This window comes from Lepidochelys kempii, chromosome 3, assembly GCF_965140285.1.
Source record: "Lepidochelys kempii isolate rLepKem1 chromosome 3, rLepKem1.hap1, whole genome shotgun sequence".
NCBI lineage: Eukaryota > Metazoa > Chordata > Testudines > Cheloniidae > Lepidochelys > Lepidochelys kempii.
This window is the reverse complement of record NC_136382.1, coordinates 202,487,133-202,506,652: the sequence shown is the minus strand read 5'-3', so window position 1 is coordinate 202,506,652 and position 19,520 is coordinate 202,487,133. Positions and strand designations below refer to the sequence as shown.

The 19,520-nt window shown below is 41.1% G+C and overlaps 1 protein-coding gene across 10 annotated transcripts in view; it reads left to right on the top strand.

Annotated features, from left to right (window-relative positions):
• The window catches only part of PLCB1 (phospholipase C beta 1), a 653,791-nt gene that overhangs the window by 598,234 nt on the left and 36,037 nt on the right, over window positions 1-19,520 (top strand). The window contains exons 32-34 of one of the 10 annotated variants that reach the window (XM_073339665.2): window positions 14,701-14,748; window positions 17,976-18,040; window positions 18,323-19,120. The exons of 1 other annotated variant lie outside the window; for it this stretch is intronic. In XM_073339665.2, coding sequence (XP_073195766.1) covers window positions 14,701-14,748; window positions 17,976-18,014 — 87 coding nt within the window. In that variant the 3' untranslated portion in view covers window positions 18,015-18,040; window positions 18,323-19,120. Of the gene's footprint in view, window positions 1-13,841; window positions 13,955-14,700; window positions 14,749-15,120; window positions 15,272-17,975; window positions 18,041-18,322; window positions 19,121-19,520 lie in introns of those variants that run through there. 8 more of the 10 variants (XM_073339666.2, XM_073339662.2, XM_073339664.2 and 5 more) reach the window with 8 other exon arrangements.

The following is a 19,520-nucleotide window of genomic DNA, read 5'->3' as shown; positions in this document are numbered from 1 at the left end:
AGGAAATTTATATCAAGCTACAAGTCTAAAACATTAAAAGCCCTTACTAATTAAAATGGGCAATATTTGCTATACGGTAACCAGAGAATACATTGAGGAGAAAGTAAATAAGGAAATATTATTTACTCCTTCTCTTAACACAAGAACTAGGGGTCACCAAATGAAATTAATAGGCAGCAGGTTTAAAACAAACAAAAGGAAGTATTTTTTCACACAACGCACAGTCAACCTGTGGAACTCCTTGCCAGAGGATGTTGTGAAGGCCAAGACTATAACAGGGTTAAAAAAAAAAGAACTTGATAAGTGCATAGAGGATAGGTCCATGAATGGCTATTAGCCCACGATGGACAGGGATGGTGTTGCTAGCCTCTGTTTGCCAGAAGCTGGGAATGGGCGACAGGGGATGGATCACTTGATTATTACCTGTTCTGTTCATTCCCTCTGAGCACCTGGCATTGGCCACTGCCGGAAGACAGGATACTGGGCTAGATGGAACTTTGGTCTGACCCAGTATGGCCGTTCTTATGTTCTTAAGGTCAAAATATTCAAAATTGAGTGTCTTACTGTCTAAAGCCCAGATTTTTAAAGATATTTAGGCAGTGCTGCACTCAGCTTGTTTCTTTCACCAGCAGAAGTAGGTCCAATAAAAGACACCTCACTACCTTTGTTTCTTTAATATTCTGGGACCAACACAGCTACAACACCACAATTAACCAAATATGTTAGTTTCAAATCATGTAATGCTGTATAAAAAAAAATTACAGTAAACCTCACTAACTACAGAGGCACTTGCCATTCCATAGTTGGGGGCAAGTTTAGTTTTGTATTTAAAACAGGGATTCATACTCTGTTATATGTGAAACAACAAAATATATCTTCCCCAAAATTACAGCATTTACTTTGAATACAAAATAACTTTTCTGAGAATGTGTTAATAAGCTTACTAGTTAAAATTAAATTAAAATGTGTCCTTTAAGAAAGTTAGCACATGGTATCAGATGTTCTTTTTGTCCAAAATGACCTTAGTAACAAAATAATGCAGGGCCTTTAAACTTCCCATATAGTTAAAACTCACTCAAATCTTGTGCATAGACTACATTGTACAGGCTGCTCTACTCAAAATGGCCACCATCTCCCATTGTTCTCCATGAGACTGGAGGTCACAAGCTGCCCTTAGTTAAGATGCAGCGTAGCGCTTGAGTTGCTGTGTCTACACTGACACTGCATTCACTTTTGTGTGGCGCTAAGTCTTCTAAGGGCACATCTCCTCATTCTTTGCGCTGTAGTGAGCTTATATGGTCTATGAATTCTCTCCCCCTGTGGGAGAAATAGTCTGTGTTTTCTGGGAACACCAGGTGAATTATGGGATGACATTGGAGGACTAGTGTTGCTAGCCTGCATTCACATTACAGAGTGGACATGTTAGCAGCTGACAAGTTGCGCTCACTCGAGTTTTAACCCGTACCTCGTCTTGGGCCAGTCACAATTCAAGTTAACTTTGCAGTGAAGACCATCCTGTAGCTGGTTGCTAGCGGGAGGGTGAGGGGAGGAGTCCTCCCATTGCCGCAGCCTCACCACCTCCCTCCTCACTGAACAGGGGGAAGGTCGAGAGGATCTGAGTAGAGGTCATAAAATCCAGCGTGACCTGCTGTCAACCCCACACGGTCATGTACTGATCCCCCTACAAAGCTGAGCACGTCAATCGGGGTGCACACCCAGTCCTGCTCACCCCCATGTACCGAGCAGAACCGCACGGGTTCTGCAGCTGGGCAGCCCAGTGCCCTTGTTGCAATGGGACAGGATTTAACCATCTCTTGAAACACACAGTACATTCTGGCTCAGTTTTCTGCCTTTACCAAGTAGGGGGGAGAGATGAATTTTACCTTAGCAACTGAATCTATTTCCCTCAGTAGGATTTAATCTGGGAAGAGTCATTCCATTTTGTGTAAAGCGCCTCAGGCTAACCGATCTTTGTAGATTACTGAAACCGGACTCACAATATAGATTTGGAAAGTCATTGCTTTACGCCAGGCTTACTGACAGCCTTTTGTTCATTTGCCTTGCATATCATCTACATGGAGCATATAAATGTTCTGATCTCATCGCCTTTCAAAGATCTAGAAGACTCTGCATCTAGGAAGCTAGAAGAGTGAATATTTAAATACTGAAAAGAGGATGTTTTTATACAACAGAATTATCAGTCTCATTGTCTCTGTCTGTCCACCTGCCTGTCTCTGTGCAGAGCATGCAAGAGATGTACATTCCATTTTTGCTCCCCATTCTCCCTATGGTTTTAACCCTGTTCTAGAGGAGTACCTTACATTTGCATGAAAGAGAACTCAATATCTAAAGCAGTACAGAACCTGCTTTAATGCAATAATGCAAGTTGACTTTTCATGACTTAGTTATCATGTGATGAGTGTCCAAGAGTTGCATAAATATAATCAGCTATATCTCACTCCTGTGCACTTTAGGGAAAGGAATTTTTTGTTGCTGTTCTTGTAACTCGTTTCAACAGCATTAACCCCCATGAAGTCCACTCTGTCGCTGATACTGGGCAACCACAGGTCACTCAATCAATGGAAGCTCTGCAAATACAATAGTGGAAAAGGGAAGACCAGAGTTGCAAGGCACAGAATAACAACCCTGTATGACTTGAACCTGCCCCATTGAAGTCAATGGGAGCAGGATCAGACACTTTATGAATGCCTTTGTGAATCTATTATTTTTCTAAGGTCTGAAAGGCAATACTGCATACTCACTTGGCCCTAATGAGACAACTTCCTGGAAATTCCAAAAGGTTATCCTTGCAAAGAATCCTAAACCTTCTCCCATGAGCTTTTCCAGGGAAGGATTGAACGAGACCCTTGGTTTTAGATCACCTGTCTAATTTCAGGTAGATTCCTTTTCATTGTGCTGAACTCATCATTATCAATAAACAAATATACAATAAATAGACAGTACATTGGACAGCTCAGAGCTAGTGAGCAGTATCCAAAGTAGATGGATTGTCATGTTCCATACCTAGCTTAGGTAAAAAAAATTAATTAAGATCACCTTCCCTTCCCCACAGAATGACATGTTTTATAGCTTCCTTGAATGGTGTCATTGAAATAATACATCAGAAGTTGCAGCTGACAGTAAATGACAAGGTACAAGAGACAAAAGCTTTTTTAGAGCTGGGTGACTTAGATGAAACCTGTCTGGCTGCACTTGCTTCTTAGGAAGATGGTCTCAATGCTTGCAAGGCTACGGAGACAGCTTCATTAAAGTCAATGGAGAGAAAAATTAGGACTTTTCAAGTGGTGTTTGTGACTCACAAAACTTTAATAAGTAAAAATATGCAATAGTCAGCCAGTGCTTTGTATTTCTGGAATTTGCTTTGCAAACCCTATGCAGAGGGAAGGGGGTAAGAATACAAGTACACTTTCCTCTGCTTTGCTGCTCAGTGCCGGGTGCTTCTCCTTCTCCTCCTCCCCTCCCATGATTTGCCTCATGCACATGCTCACTGCTCACAGAGACTGCTTTCATTTCAGTCTCATTGTCCTCTCAGCTGCTTCTGGCACTCAAATCCTCTTGCTTTAGAAATATGTTGGAGACCCCATATCTTTGCCCTGTTGGGACAGATGCATTCGGCATGCAAACTGTACATGCCACATGTGAGCTAACTAAGAAACAAAATTAAAATTTTAATCAAAGCCTTCATGCTTTTACTAAGTATTAAGCAGCAGATTGTTAGGCGTGTAAGTAGGTCACACATTGTGTTGAACGATTGTGCTTTGTCCTTACCATCTGGCAGCATGAATCAACGTCAGCTGGATGCAAATATAACTATGCAAAGGTGACCTTGGTAACAGTATTGGTCCATTGAGCAGAGACCACAAGAGGGTTACCTGCATTCACAAGTACATTTTAAGCGTAAAACCGAAAGTGGCATTGCATGATTCTAATACTGGGAAACCTTCAGGACACATGGCCGCAACTGTCAATACCAGTTAAACAGTCTGCTGTTTTTCATTGATAACTATCTGTAGTTTCAAATCAGCAATTGCCTTAACCCAGAGTCATAAATCTGGATTTCAGTTCATGCCCAAGGGCTCACTGAAATTCAAGTGAGTTACAAAAAAGCACAAGGAAAATAAGATGAAAATTATCCTTTGTGTTTGATTGCTGTTTAAATAAAAAAGGGGGTGGGGAGTGAGACATTTCCAGGTATTATCCAAGACATGTTCTAGAGTGAAAGCCATTGTTCTTTTGTACACTGAAAGGTAGGGCTAAAAAAAGAGCTCACTCATTGTTTGGTTTTTTTTGGGGGGGGGGAGGGAAGGAATTAACTCATCTCTTGAAACATAAACCACTGAACTCTCCCTGATATCTGAGAAAACCTATAACAAAAACCATTAACTTAACCATAACACTGTCAGATCAAATCCTGCCCCTCGTTTTTTGTTTTTTTAAGCCTTGTTAAATCCTGGATTTGTGCTGGAAATGGCCCACCTTGATTATCATACACATTGTAAGGAGAGTCATCACGTTAGATAAGCTATTACCAACAGGAGAGGGGGTTTGTGTGTGTGTTGGTGGAGGGGTGGAGAAAACCTGGATTTGTGCTGGAAATGGCCCACCTTGATTATCATACACATTGTAAGGAGAGTGATCACTTTAGATAAGCTATTACCAACAGGAGAGTGGTTTTTTGGGGGGAGGGTGTTGGGGAGGGGAGAAAACCTGGATTTCTGCTGGAAATGGCCCACCTTGATTATCATACACATCGTAAGGAGAATGATCACTTTACATAAGCTATTACCAGCAGGAGAGTTGGGTGGGGGGAGAGAAAACCTTTTGTAGTGATAATCACCCATTTTTTCATGGTTTGTGTGTATAAAAACGTCTTCTGTACTTTCCACAGTATGCATCCGATGAAGTGAGCTGTAGCTCACGAAAGCTTATGCTCAAATACGTTGGTTAATCTCTAAGGTGCCACAAGTACTCCTTTTTATAAAAAGATTGTTAATGAATATGCATTATTCTTATTTATTTGTATGGCAGTAGCGCCAGGATCCACAGCCATGGACCAGCTAAGCGCTGGACAAACACAGCACAAAAACTCTTCCCATGTTGCTTCCTGACCACAGTGGTGAACCAGATGAATAGATACTCTTTACACCTTTAATTTTATGTGCATTGTATAATTACTAGTGGAATTTACTACTTGTATTATGCAAGAAAACTTGAACTACTGCTTGCTTACTGGAGTGTAGAACTGATAAATAGCCATCGCATTCATACATTTGGCATGATGGTTAGCATTATTTATTATTTACTTATGGTTGTATACGCCTTGTCCTTTCATTAAAACCTCTAAGACCAGTTGGTAACAAACAACCATTGTGAAGCCCTAAGAAATGAATGAGAGAGACTGCTGCAGCTTTTAGAGTAAATTTTTATCCCAAGAAAAGCAGACGAGATGACCCTTGAGATGACCGTCTAACCCTGTGGTTCTATGATTCTATGAATGAATAAGCCATCAGTTCTGATTCTGGGAAGAACAATGTGAAGAGTTTAACACAGCTTTGAGCGGGGGTGGAGAATGAGCGCTGCCCTTGAATTTAAAACTCAGACAAATAAAAGAGACATATTAGTGACATAATGAACATTACCTCCAAGAAAGGTGAAAAACTTTGCCTCAGGACAATGCAACAGAGCATAGCTACCACTGCTGTTCCTGACACAGAGCAATATTATCACCATGGTGTAGTCTAACCTCATGCACAGAGACATAATGGCATTACAAGAAAAATGTGTGCCATCATTCAAAGCAACAAGAAAGAGTGCAGTGATCAGTCAAACAGTTAATACAGCAAATGGGTGGGACAGTCCTAACAATTTGTTGTGCCACCACTCCTGGCTCTTTCTATGAAGGCAGCATGATAAAAATATTTTGTAATGTATCCAGGTAAAGAACTAGTTACAACTTGTCGGACACTTTCTAAAATCTGATTACTTGACCCATTGTGAATTCCAGGCCTAATTTTGTAGAACACTGAGACTTTCAATTTGTCACATTCTCTGGTAAAAGTCAAGGCCAACATTTTAAACCTAGGTTCCTATAAGTTAAGCACCAAAATCCATTTAGGCTCCCAACTAAAAGTTCCCAGACTTTTGGAAGCAAGCAACAACTGCAGTTCCTATTGATTTCATTCAGGAGTTTAGAAACCTACCTAGTTTGCAAAATGTTCTCTGAGAATTGTCTCTGCAGATTGCCACTTATGGGTTGAGCACCCTGGAGCAGCTGAGCATCAGTAACCTTCTAGAGAGTAGTGCTTATTAGAGCTGCCCAAGCAGCCTTTCATGACATTAATCATCTGGTGCCTAAGCTATAAAAGGGCTGTGTGGTTCCAGCTACCTCAGATTTTACGTGAGTGGCTGTAGGTGGTAGAGCTACCTTCTTTCCATACCTGGAGGTGTTCGTGAATCCATATGTACCTGTACTAGATATTGGCTGGCTTGGGCTCAAAAGGAAAGCTCTTGAGGAGTTCCTGAAAGAGACATCCACTGTTTCTATCCCCAGGACTGCAGATAACTGGGGCAGATCTACCTTGATGTCTAACTAGAGGTTCTCTTTTGTATAGGCTAATGGGGCTCTGTACAAATCAAGGCTTTCCTCCCAAAGATGATTTGTGGACACTGATAGAGCTGAAGAAGCTTTGAAGACTTGCCTTTGTATTTTAGAAATCTGTTGGGCTTCCGTCTGAAGCTCTGTTAATACATTTATACACCACTACACTCTCACCTTCGCATCTAGAACTCATATTTGCTTCAGGAGGGCCGTTCTGCACTCTGATTGATAAAAACTTCTAAGACCACCTTCCTGAGCAATTACTGCTCCTAGACAAGAAATAGGAATGGCCATACTGGGTCAGACCTATGGTCCATCTAGCCCAGTGCCCTGTCTTCTGACAGTGACCAATGCCAGATGCTTCAAAGGGAATGAACAGAAGAGGGCAGTCATCAAGTGATCCACCCCTGTCATCCAGTCCCAGCATCTGGCAGTCAGAGGCCTAGGGACCCCCAGAGCATGGTATTGCATCTCTGATCATCTTGGCTAATAACCATTGATGGATCTGTCCATGAACTTAACTAATTCTTTTTTAATCCAGTTATAGTTTTGGCCTTCACAACATCCCTTGGCAACAAGTTCCACAGGTTGACTGTGGATTGTGTGACATAGTACTTCCTTTTGTTTGTTTTAAGCCTGCTGCCTATTAATTTCATTGGATGACCCTGGGTTCTTGTGTTATGTGAAGGAGTAAATAACACTTCCTTACTTATTTTCTCCACACCATTCATTACCATTCATGCTTTATAGACCTCTGTCATGTCCCCCCTTAGCAGTCTGTTTTCTAAGCTGGCCAGTCCCAATCTTTTCAATGTCTCCTCATATGAAGCTGTTCCATACCCTTAATCATTTTTGTTGCCCTCTCTGTACCTTTTCCATTTCTAATATATTTTTGAGATGGGGTGACCAGAACTGCACACAGTATTTAAGGTGTGGGCATACCATGATTTATATAGTGGCATTATTATATTTTCTGACATATTATCTATCCCTTTCCTAATCGTTCCTAACATTCTGTTTGATTTGTTGACTGCTTCTGCACATTGAGCAGATATTTACAGAGAGCTATCCACAACAACCCCAAGATCTCTTTCTTGAGTGGTAAAAGCTAATTTACATATGTATTGTTGGAATTATGTTTTCCAACAGTGTGCATTACTTTGCATTTACCAACACTGAATTTCATCTGCCATTTTGTTGCCCAATCACCCAGTTTTGTGAGATCCTTTTGTAACTCTTTGCAGGCTGCTTTGAACTTAACTATCTTGATTAATTTTATATTATCTGTAAACTTTGCCACTTCAGTGTTTAACCCTTTTTGCAGATCGTTTATGAATATGTTGAACAGTATTGGTTCCAGTACAGATCCCTCAGGGACACCAATATTTACCTTTCTCCATTTGGAAAACAGACCATTTCCCCCTACCCTTTGTTTCCTGTCTTTTACCCAGTTACTGATCCATGAGAGGACCTTCCCGCTTACCCATGACAGCTTACTTTGTTTAAGAACCTTTGGTGGGGGACCTTTTCAAAGGTTTTCTGGAAGTCCATGTACACTGTAGAAACTGGATCACCCTTGTCCACATGTTTGTTGACCCCCTCCAAGAATTTTGTTAGATTGGTGAGGCATGATTTCCCTTTACAGAAGCTGTGGTGACTCCTCCTCAACAAATCATGTTCATCTATGTGTCTGATAATTCTGTTCTTTATTATAGTTTCAACCAATTTACCTAGTATAGAAGTTAGGCTTACCAGCCTGTAATTGCCAGGATCGTGTCTGGAACCTTTTTAAAAAATTGGTGTCACATTACCTGTTCTCCAGTCATCTGGTACAGAAGCTGATTTAAGCGATAGGTTACATACCATACTTAGTACTGCAATTTCATATTTGAGTTTTTTCAGAACTCGTGGGTGAATAAATACTAATAAGTCACCAGGACCAAATAGTAATTTCTCATCTTGTTCCAAATCTCCTCTATTGACACCTCAACATGGGACATTTCCTCAGATTAGTCACCTAAAAATAATGGCTCAAGTGTGGGAATCTCCCTCACATCCTCTGCAGTGGGAAATTTGCAGAGGCAATAATTAGAGAAGGAAGAAAGTTTATTCAGCAGCAGCTAGTTATTTCAGGTATTACTCCTACATGTCCACACTACCTGCCTATATTTCCTTCTTCCTCAGAGCTCTTTGCTAGAACTCTGAGGTTTAGAGGAAGGAGCTAATGTGGTTAGGATGGCATGGCCCTTCTATACATTCTGTTCTGGAAGTTTGGTGAGAACCTTTCTGTGGTCCCAATGGGCTCTGCTGTCCTGGAGGTTCCCAAAGTCCTGGCACGCAGCTGCAGATGCATATCTTATAAGGGTGAATGTGCAGAGACAATACGCTCAAAGCACTGGACAGGGATCTCTCTTAAAGTTCAGACTTTTTTTCAAGTTGCTGTTCCACTGTCTCTTGAGTCTGTTTGCTTAACACAACACTGAAAAGAAAGGGATGGGTGTTTTCTTAAAATACACAGTCAGTTGAAAGTATTTTTGTTGAAAACTGAGACCAAAAGCGTGGGCCAATGAGGGTCAAACTGAAATGCCACCTCTGAATCTGCAGTCCTCTCGTTGGCAACAGAACAGTTTATTATTCTGCTGCATGCCTGGGAGAAGCTGGAATTGGGGCATCCAGGCAGGGGGAGGTACACATACACACCTGTGTGCCACAGGGTTCCGTCCCAATAAGAAATCAGATCTCCCTTGGACGGCACATAAAACTGTAAGTGTGTCATTCTTGGATTCTCTAATGCTCAAAAGTGAAATTGGCTGTGTGGAGGTATTCAGTCCACCCATTCCTTGTTGTATAGATTTGTTGTTCATAAAAACTGTGGAACTAGACTGTAAACATAGAATTATATGCCGCTGGCTGGGTTAATTGAACACCATTTGTGTGGAGTGCTGTAGTTCTTTAGGATTAAATGCTGCTTGGAGCAGGAAATCTGTGATTTTAAATTGACAGGAAATTGTTTATTGTGAATTGATCTGAAGTAGGCGCAGGTGTACTCAATTAGTTCAATATTAGCAGGATTTTCTACTCAGCAAATTGATATTAAGTCAGCATGAGTTTACCAGCGTCCATTCAATGTATTATCTGAATGAGGCGAACTTTGGCTTCAGATGAGAATGCAGCTGAAAATGTGTTGTTAAAAACGAAGAAAATCACTTCTTGTACAATATATAGACTGGAGAAGGGACTTTCCCATCTGGCACCTTGAAAACCGTCATTTGGCCTATATACTAAATCTGGCAAAATAAAAGTAAATAATGATGATTTGCTGAAAACTCTTTTGCATACAAGTTTTTTCTTCCTTTGTTCATTCAGTTTGTGATTTTGAAACCGTCAAATTTTGATTTTTAATGAAGTTTGAGGAGACTTAACATTTTTCTTGATAAGGCATTATTTGAGAACTGCAAAAAGGCCCTTCCTGGTACAACCTCATTGAGGAGGTGGCATTGGACTAAATCTTCTCACAGAAGAAGTCCCCACTACCTCTCTCCTCCACAAAAGCAGCACCATGTGGTCTGGTGCATTTTGAGCTCAAGAGAAGGATCTAGAAAGGCCTGAGTTTTAGCCCCCATCTCTGCAGCATAGTGGCCTTATCAATGCTTTTTACTTTCAGCTTTTTACAAACCATATTAAGTTTGAGGCAGGTAAATATAGTTCAGCCCATATTACAGATGGGGAAATTGTGGCTGATAGAGGTCAGGAGATCTGCTGAAAATCACACAGTAGCACAGGCAGGATTGTTAGAATGTCAGACTGCTAAATTTATGCCAAATCTACTAGACCATGGAGACTCCTAGACAAGGTGCATCCTCAGTCCAGTCTGATTCTGATCTCAGTTGCACCGGTGTAAACCTGGAGTCACGTCAGAGATAGCAGTGGAGTCACTCCAGATTTACACAGGTATGACTTAGAACAGGATCTGGGGTAGAAAGAGCAACATTTCTGAACTCCCAATGTTCCAAATCAAAATGTGTTGTTTCATCATAGAGATAACAGGGGAAATTGGAGATTTGATTTGGAGATCAAAGCATACAGGCCTCAGCTGTGAGTTGCATGCCCAAGCAGGGAAGTAATGGGACATATGGATCACCTTACATCCCCAAGTAGATTACCCACATCACACTGAGAAGCAGGGGGAGACAACAGCTGCCACTGGGCTGTTACTCCACCTTCCACATACATAGGTGAGGAGAGTCACATTCCTCCCTTTACTGGTAGCCAGTCCAGAGAGGCAAGTAAGTTGTACCAGCCAAAGAGCCTGAACAAATTATTTCCCCCATAGCAAAGCGGGAATCTGGGAGCAGATTGTGATCCCCGGAGTCACGTTCAGGTTCCTGTCTTGCTCTTGGGGCAGCACAGCTATGCACTGCCCTTGACTTACACTCTATCCCAGCAGTTCTCAAACTGTGGGTCAGGCCCCCAACATGGGTCGTGACCCCATTTTAATGGGGTCACCATGGCTGGTTGAGATTTGCTGGGGCCAGAGCTGAAGCCTGAGCCCCACTACCCGGGGCTGAAGCTGAAGCTTGAGGGCTTCAGCCCTGGGTAGCGCAGCTCAGGTTACAGGCCTCCTGCCTGGGGCTGAAGCCCTTGGGCTTCGACTTTGCTCTCCCTGCTTGACGCGGTGGGACTCTGGCTTTGGCCAACCTGGGGTGGTGGGGCTCAGGCAGGCTCAGGGCTTCAGTCCCCCCTCCTGGGGTCATGCAGTAATTTTTGTTGTCAGAAGGGGGTCGCGGTGCAATGAAGTTTGAGAACCCCTGCTCTTGCCCACGAAGACCTTTCGGGTGCATTGGCTCTTGTCCAAGTGCAGTTCTGAAGTTACCTTTGTACCACCACAGGAGATTTATTGGGTGTAGAAAACAAGCATCTGGGGGGAAGTGACTTGCCCAACCTCACCCAGCATGCTAATGGCAGGGCTGGGAATTGCACCAAGGTTTTGTAAGTCCCACACAAGTGTCCTAGCCACTAGGCCACAATGGCTCCCAAACTTACTGTTTAGGCAATTTTAAGATCAAAGAATTCACACAAGTGGTAACTAATATGGGGAACTGACCCTGGGAAATGAGTTAGAGCTTTGGTTAATTTGTTCTTATTGGGAATCAAGTATTAGTCTTTTGTGGATATATTGGTAAATTATTAAATATTATTTTTCTGGGTCATAAACTCTCCCAAGAGTGACCCAATAAATCTCTCTAGACCTGAGGAGCTTTATAGTATTTATACTGGTATTTTTAGCAGTGTAGTATCCTGCTACCTTGGAGTTCTTCCCCACCACAGTGAAAAACTCCAGAGGTGGGGAAAGGTTCTGGCAGAAGGGTGTCAGCAGGGAAAGCTCTGGCAGCTCCCTGTGGCCGAGCCTTTCCCTACTGCCTCTCTTGTGTCAGAGCCTTTCATAGACATGAGTAGCTATGCACCGCAGTGTGGACACAGCCTTCGGTGTGTAGATAATGGATTGATCAGGGATCTTGTCCACAGACTAAATTAAGACATGGAGTGAGGTTATATATTTTATTGGACCAACTTCATTTGGTGGAAGAGACAAGCTTTCAAGCTTCAGAGAGCCCTTTGATTACCTTTCCAGACCTGAAGAAGAACTCTGTCAGGATCAAGAGCTTGTCCTTTTGACAAACAGTAGTTGGCCCAATAAAAGATATTACCTTATCTTCCTTGTGTGTCTCATTGAATTCACAGAAGTTTTATTTCTGAAAAATAAATTACATTCTCTTGCTGTCTGTCTATCTAAAAAATGCCGATAGATAGACAGGCAGACAGATAGATATAGATATAGATATAAAAAGTGCTTTGTAGATGTATATATACAAAACAGTTTCTACCTATAAAAATTCAATTCTACTTTAAGCAGATTAAGTTATATTGAAAGGATTTAGGAAGGCCTTTTGAAGTTGAGAAATTTATGTACAGACCTTGCCTTTTAACTTATCTGGAATTATTTTACAATAATAGTAATCACAAGTTGATTTTAAAAAATTAGCATGAATAAAATAATCATAGAAGAACCCAGCCTGAAAACCTACCCTTCTTGCCCAGAAATGAAAATAGGAGGAAATATTAGAGGCTAAGTTCCACCTTTGATTAGATTGCGCAGTTTAACTGAAGTCATTGTGGTTGCACCGGTGAAATGAGGACAGAATTGGGCCTTTAGGTCTAATATTGCTTTCTCTTACACTGGTTTTATACTAGTCCTGATTTACACACACATAAGCAAGATCAGAATCAGACCCATTCTGCTGCTCGTACATTTCTTCTCTGTACTTTTCTTGATCAAAGAAAAATTCCGTGAATTTTTAATGAAAGTAGCTGCTCCAAAGTGGGCAATCGAACAGTTTTGATTCAAACAGACACTATAGTCTAGAGTCACAAAGAAACACAGTTTCTGGGTCTTTTGAAGGCAAAATGGCAGGACCAGAACGAGTAAGATAGGACATATTGTTATGATCCAGATTCTGCTCTGAGCTCCTCCCTATAAAGCCCAATTGAGTTATTGGAATTGCAAAGCGTTAAAAGTTGGGGGGAAAATTTGGCCCCGGATCTCATCTTTTCTTTTTGTGTTGTGTGATTTAACCTTCTGCTTGCAGACATTTGTATAATGAAAGTTATTATTTAAAATATCATTGACACCTCTCTTTTGAAGGTAAACTCTATTGCACATCCGAGGGAAAATTTCAAAGGAATCCATAGGTGCTGGAACTGGGGGTGCTCCCGCACTCCCTAGCTTGAAGTGGTTTCCAGCATATACAGGGTTTACAGTTTGGTACAATGGCTTTCAGCACCTCCACTGTAAAAATTATTCCAGCACCTCTTGAAGGAATCGTGAATTAAAAACAATTCTGGGAGAGATTTTCAAAGTTTAGGATTCCCATTGACCTGTGCTCCTAACTTGCTGGGCCTTTTTGAAAATCTTCTCCTCTTTCTCAAACAAAGAGGTCTTATCACAGACCTGAGCAGCCATGAAACCCTTGTTTTAGGCCAAACGCTAGGGTGGTGTCTGTACAAATGAGTTGCCAGCTGAGAGACTGGGGAAGAAAGTCTGATTTGTCAGGAACTGTGCAAACAGAATCAAATAAGGTGTTATGAGACAATGTTTTTGGTAGCTAGTATTCCCTTTGTATTTTCCATAATGTGATTCATTTTTCTTTGTAACGTTTTCAAGATGCCCATAAAGGATAATCAGGAAAAAAAAATCCAAATTGACAGAACTGATTTTAAGCTTCAGGCTCAAAGCTTCAGGTTGTTGTTGTGGATTCCAAGTACACAGTGCTCTGGGTGAGATTCGGCTCTCATTTGTGATGATGATGATGTAAATCTGGAGTAACATCATTTACTCCAGTGGCTGTCCACTGGATTTACAGCTGCGTAACTCAGAAGAGCATCTAACCCCTCATGACAGCTCTGAGACCAGAAATGTAAAATACTCTTTGTGATGGCCTTTGGGACAGTACAGAATAGCCACGCATTGTCTATTCTCAGATAAAATGAAACATGTTTATAACCTTCACGTTTTAAATGCTTATCATGCACTGAATGATTTTTGCACTTTCTATAATAGTAGGGCTTCTCCACATAAATGCTGGGAAAATACAGCATTGCAAATTAATTATGGATAACAGAAAAAATATACTCATTTGACTCTGATCTCCTAAGATCTAGTCCGTCGTCCAGAAGCTTAGTGTCTTCTCTCTGTGATGTTCCCTGAACATTACTGTGACTAATAGCTCTTCAGATGCATTTTTATGATTTGGGAAGCAGTAAATTCTGTCTGTGTTGCATTAATTATCTGCAGATTTAAAATGTTTCACCAAAAGCCATTTAACATGACTACCGGGCATGCACAAAGGCCACTAAAATCAATTCCTTGCTAGAACAAAGGAGTTGCTGGTTTTTAAAGACAAGATCCATGTAACTTACAATACGATAAATGTAGTCATAACAAATGAAATCAAAAGAGCTTCAAATTCGGAGTTCATTTTAATTCTTGTGTTTCTTCCTGACTCTCTTTCTTATGCTGCAAGACAATCCTGTTCGCTGACTGGGACTCCATAGCAAGCGAGCACTCTGTGGTAAATATGAGTGTGCAACACATGATTTATAATGTCTGATACACTTGTGCTAATTGCATCAAAAAATAGCAATAGTGGCAGAGTACATACATTATCTATATAAGCTCTGAAAATATTGTAGAATTTGAATTATGTGCACCTTAATTCAAACTAGGGTGTCATATTTTGTAACTGTATATCACAGAGAAATTCAGGCTGTCAGTTAGCTACAGCTGCTATACAGATATCTCTGTTACATCTGATTGACTGCGTTTTGGGTACTTGCTACTGATGAAGGTGAAAATCCCAAGTATGGTAGAGGAGAATTGTTTTATTGTCACTTTTGGATGTTGCTTTTATGAAGTGATTAGCCATTTTGAACCTGATTTTCAGCTTCCAGCTAGGTGGTATTTGCATGTTCGCAAATGTGCACGCACTTTGCACACGCCCCTCACCGTGTGCACACCCAGATCCCCGCCTGTGAACAAAAAAGGCTACAGGAATACCTTTCTAGCCCTGTGAGTATGTAAAATTGGGATCGCTTGCATGCAAAGCAAACGCCTTTTCACAAACGCAAATGTGCACTTACCCAGGAGGTAGGCTAAAAATAAGATCCTTGAAGTAAGGATCAGGAGGAGCATTAGACAAAGTAAATAAGTTAGCCCTGGGATGGAAGTTAGTGTGCTCCAAGGTTTGTTTTAAGGAAAATTCTAGGGGCCAAATTCAGACCTTATGTAATGGATGCAACTCTCCTGGAAGTAACTAGGCCAAATTCTGCAGTGACAGAATGGTAATGTAACTTAAACCTCACATATAACTGTGGCGTAAAACTGGGGCAAGTGCTAAAATAATGCAACTTCAACTGATTTATCTGTCAGCAGGTATGCAAAACCAGTGTAAGTTCCAGGCCAAAAGGGCCAGAAATTAAAATGCCCCAGGAAAAATAACAAGGAAATATGCACAATAAAGCAGCCGTCTCATCCCACCTTACATTTCACCTTCTCACTGCTCCATTTTTCCTGCTGTAATCTCCACATTCTGCTCCCTCCGCATAGATTATGGATTTACTTTGCAAACTCCACTCTCACGAGCGCCCATTTTCTGGCCAACTTATACCCAATATGTAACTTACAACACCATTTATGTCACTGCTAATGTAGTAGTTTTACAGCCCAAGGTGAAAGAGAGTTCAAGGGGAAAAGAGATAAAGTGGTTTCATTCATTCATTGTGACGCAATATAGGAGGGCTTTGTAAGTTCTGTTACATATTAATTTCATTCAAATCCAGCCATATTAAGTTAGTTGATGATGATTTTTTTCTCCACTGTGACTCAATTACAAGACATTTATAAATCCAAATGAATGTAAGATGAGCACACAATGCATAAAATGCATTTTTCTCCCCCTTCACCATTACCAAGGATGTGACTTGGTAATTATGATCAGTTTACAAAAATGCTTTAAGGGGAAACATTTTATGATCAATTTAAGTATTACTTCGGCTATTAAGTTACATAAACTTTATTAGTGGTTTCATTAGAATAGAAAATGAAAACACTGACCTTTGTGCTACTCATTTCTTTCTATTTCAGTTTAAAAGTTTATTTTCAATGCTTTCTTAACAAATTTAACAGACAACCAGCAAGGACCAAGCATCGTTGACTTTAATTAATGTGTGCCCAGCTATCATACCAGGGCTGACTTTGGCCCAGTGTCACCATGTATTTAAAACATACCGTGGTGTCTGTAATATTTCCCATTCTGAATGTATGGAGCACCATGTATGGCATGGTGTGGTAGACCCCAAGCTTTTAATAGCAACTACTGTACTGTAAAAATAGCCATAAAGTTTTAACTCCTACAAACAGAACTAGAACTGCAATCCTTATTCATGCAGCTACCATCAACATGTAGCAATCACATCACTCCCCACTGCAATCTCTGCTGGGGTGAAATATCAGCTGTTACCACACAGCAATGCTACACAACATTATAGGAAAATAGACGAAGAATGCACAGCCAATTGCAAGTGGAAAAGTAATTTTAGTAGGGAAAATGTATTTATATGTAAACTGATGGTGTTCTAATCCAGCTCCAAATAAAAGCTACACCTTAGTCAGCTCCAAAAAGCTACCCTTCCTGAAGTACAGTTTTATTAACAAAAAGATAACCTTCAAGGTAATTGCCGTATGTGGACCCTTTGGAGTTTTTTGGATGCTTCTAGGCTGGAGTTCTTTCTTTCAGGGCCTCTCTGACTCAGGCCTGTACTCTCTTACAGAAGGCTACCTTTACCCCCTTTACATTTGGGGTGGTGTATAATGAGCTACTCCTGTCCCAGAGAGTCAGCAATAATTAGTCTGCAGCTTTCTGAAGGGTTCCAATGCCTGCTAGCAGGGTGGGCTAATATTAAAATCCTGCCACTCTTTTAAATTACCCAAATATGAATTTTGACACTGGGAATCAAATGCAAATTTAGGTGTTTTTGTTTCATTTTGTTTTGTTTTTTTAAGGGCTCTTTGGTGGATCAGAATATTGGTCTTATACTTTATCCTGAAAATGTCACCTCCTCCAGCATCATGCCCAGTAGCTCCCTCTGCTCAGGCATTGGTTAAATACTGACTCAAAAGGAAGTGCTCCACCTGTTGATTCTCTAGCACCACTTTCTGAAGCATTCTGTGTATTGCTTGAAGATCTCCTATCTAAGAACTGATTAAGGCCAATCCCGCTTAGTTTAAGAAATCTGGCATGATCAGAGGCAGAGGTGATATATCTGTAGTGGCCTTAGATACTCCTTCCAGTAGGAACCGAGGTGGCATGGCTGATTGACATTGTCCTTATGGAAATATACTTTTCTTCCCCTATCGAAAGAATATGTCTCTTTCTTGAGGAAATTTTTTTTCGACAATGTGCCTGAGCTCCAGCTGTACCCAAGCTCAGATCTCCCACACAGAAGCATGCTGAAACATTGTCCTTTTTTAATAAAGAGTGACAGGTTATGTTTCATAGATTGGTTTGACTGCCTAATGTGTTCCTACCAACCGGTCAAATTCACTGCCTAATGTGATCCTAGCAACCAGTCAAATATTAATGAGCCAGCACTCAGAAGGGCAGAGTGATCTTTCTATTGTTCATTATGTGCCTAGATAAAAGAGAGGTTACTTTTTTGTACTGCACAAAATTATGTAATTTTAGTTTAGAGTAATTGCTAATCACCGAAAATTGAAATGATCCTTGGTTTTGTTTTAAAGAGCATAGAAGAACAAGAAGTAGAGGAAAAACAGAAGTAGAAATGGAATATGAGACTATAGTGAAAGTGAGTGAAATGTTCCCCTTCTTATCTAGTAATGCGCATGTTGTTTTCATTTTTCATGTCAAAACGTGAGTCGGTGGGGTCCACAGTTTACTGCCCATTAGTTCACGTGATAACTGAAATCTCTGAAGGTTTTGAATCCTTTTATTATCTGCTGGCTTCGTAACGTATGTTGCCACTGGTGGTTATACTCTTTTTAGACTGGGAAAGCAGTTTGTGGCTTCTTTGCCTCACACTCCACCCCACTGTTTTGTTTGTAATGCTTTTGTCTCACCTCTAATGCAGCGATCAAGAGATGCATGTAGCAGCCATCTCCATTGCCCTTTTGATCATCTGAGCATCTTCTGTTCCATCTCTCAGCCAAGTCAGAGCCAAAATCCCATTCCCTCGAGACCACCCACGAGAAGGCCAATGCTCTGTTTCCCATAGACTACTGGAAAGTCCCCTGAAAAAGCAAAGAAAGATTATGGGGAAGGAAAAGAGGGAACTTAAAGTCTCCAGAGAAGGGCATCAAGGACTGGCAGCATCAGAGAGGGGAAGGGACTGTAGGCAAAAAGTGGGACAGAGTGGGGCACAGAAAACATTAGAGGCATGAGGGAAGGGGAGAGATTCAAGCATTGTTGATAGGAAAGAAGGAGGAACAGAAGATAATAGGGTAGAGAAGAGAGTGCCAAGGCAACAGATCTTAGGGATGGAAAGGAGAAGAGAGGTAACCAGGAGACGGGAGAGGTAGGGGAAATTGTGGCAAGCAGTGAAAGGGGGAATTAGTGGAGCCACCAGGAGAGATTAAGAGACAAAAGCGGGGGAATTATTCTGGTGGAAATGAAGAAGACTGAGGAAAAGACAGACACACCCACCAGGACAGATGAAAGTAGAGTATAAGAAAATAATTTCTTTCTTTAAATTGTTTTATAGACGGGTTGATGCTCAAAATGCCCTACCAGAAGGGATAAGAGTTTGATTGTGTGTCACAGGGCAGTGGGGATATGACTGTGTAGGAGGAAGGAGGCTTGGGACAGCTGCTTGAAGATGCGGATGTGCATGGGATCTCAGGTTTTCTTCTGCCTAGGGGATGGAAATAAACTGCTTTGGTTATTAATCAGTCATTTTTGTTTGCTTTGTTCTGATCTTTTACCATTTACCTGATTCTACCTTTCTGAATGTTTTAATATGCGTTGTGTCTTGCTGATGGAATAAGAACAAGTTCTTTTGAAGCACTGTCACTTTGGGGGGACTAGCAAGGGACTTGGGAAAACTAAGTATTGTAACAGAACATAACTTCCCATTGGAGAGTTCCCATAGTAAAGGATTTCAGATAATCTCTAGGAAGGCACTTACCTTTGTTTGCATACAATACATATTTTTCAGTGTTTTTCATATTTTTAGGGCCATATGGTGCCAGGGAGCAAGGGGCAACAGCCTTCACAGAGCTGCTACTTCTCCTCCTTCTGTCCAGGTAGAGAGGGAGGAAGCCAAGGGCTGA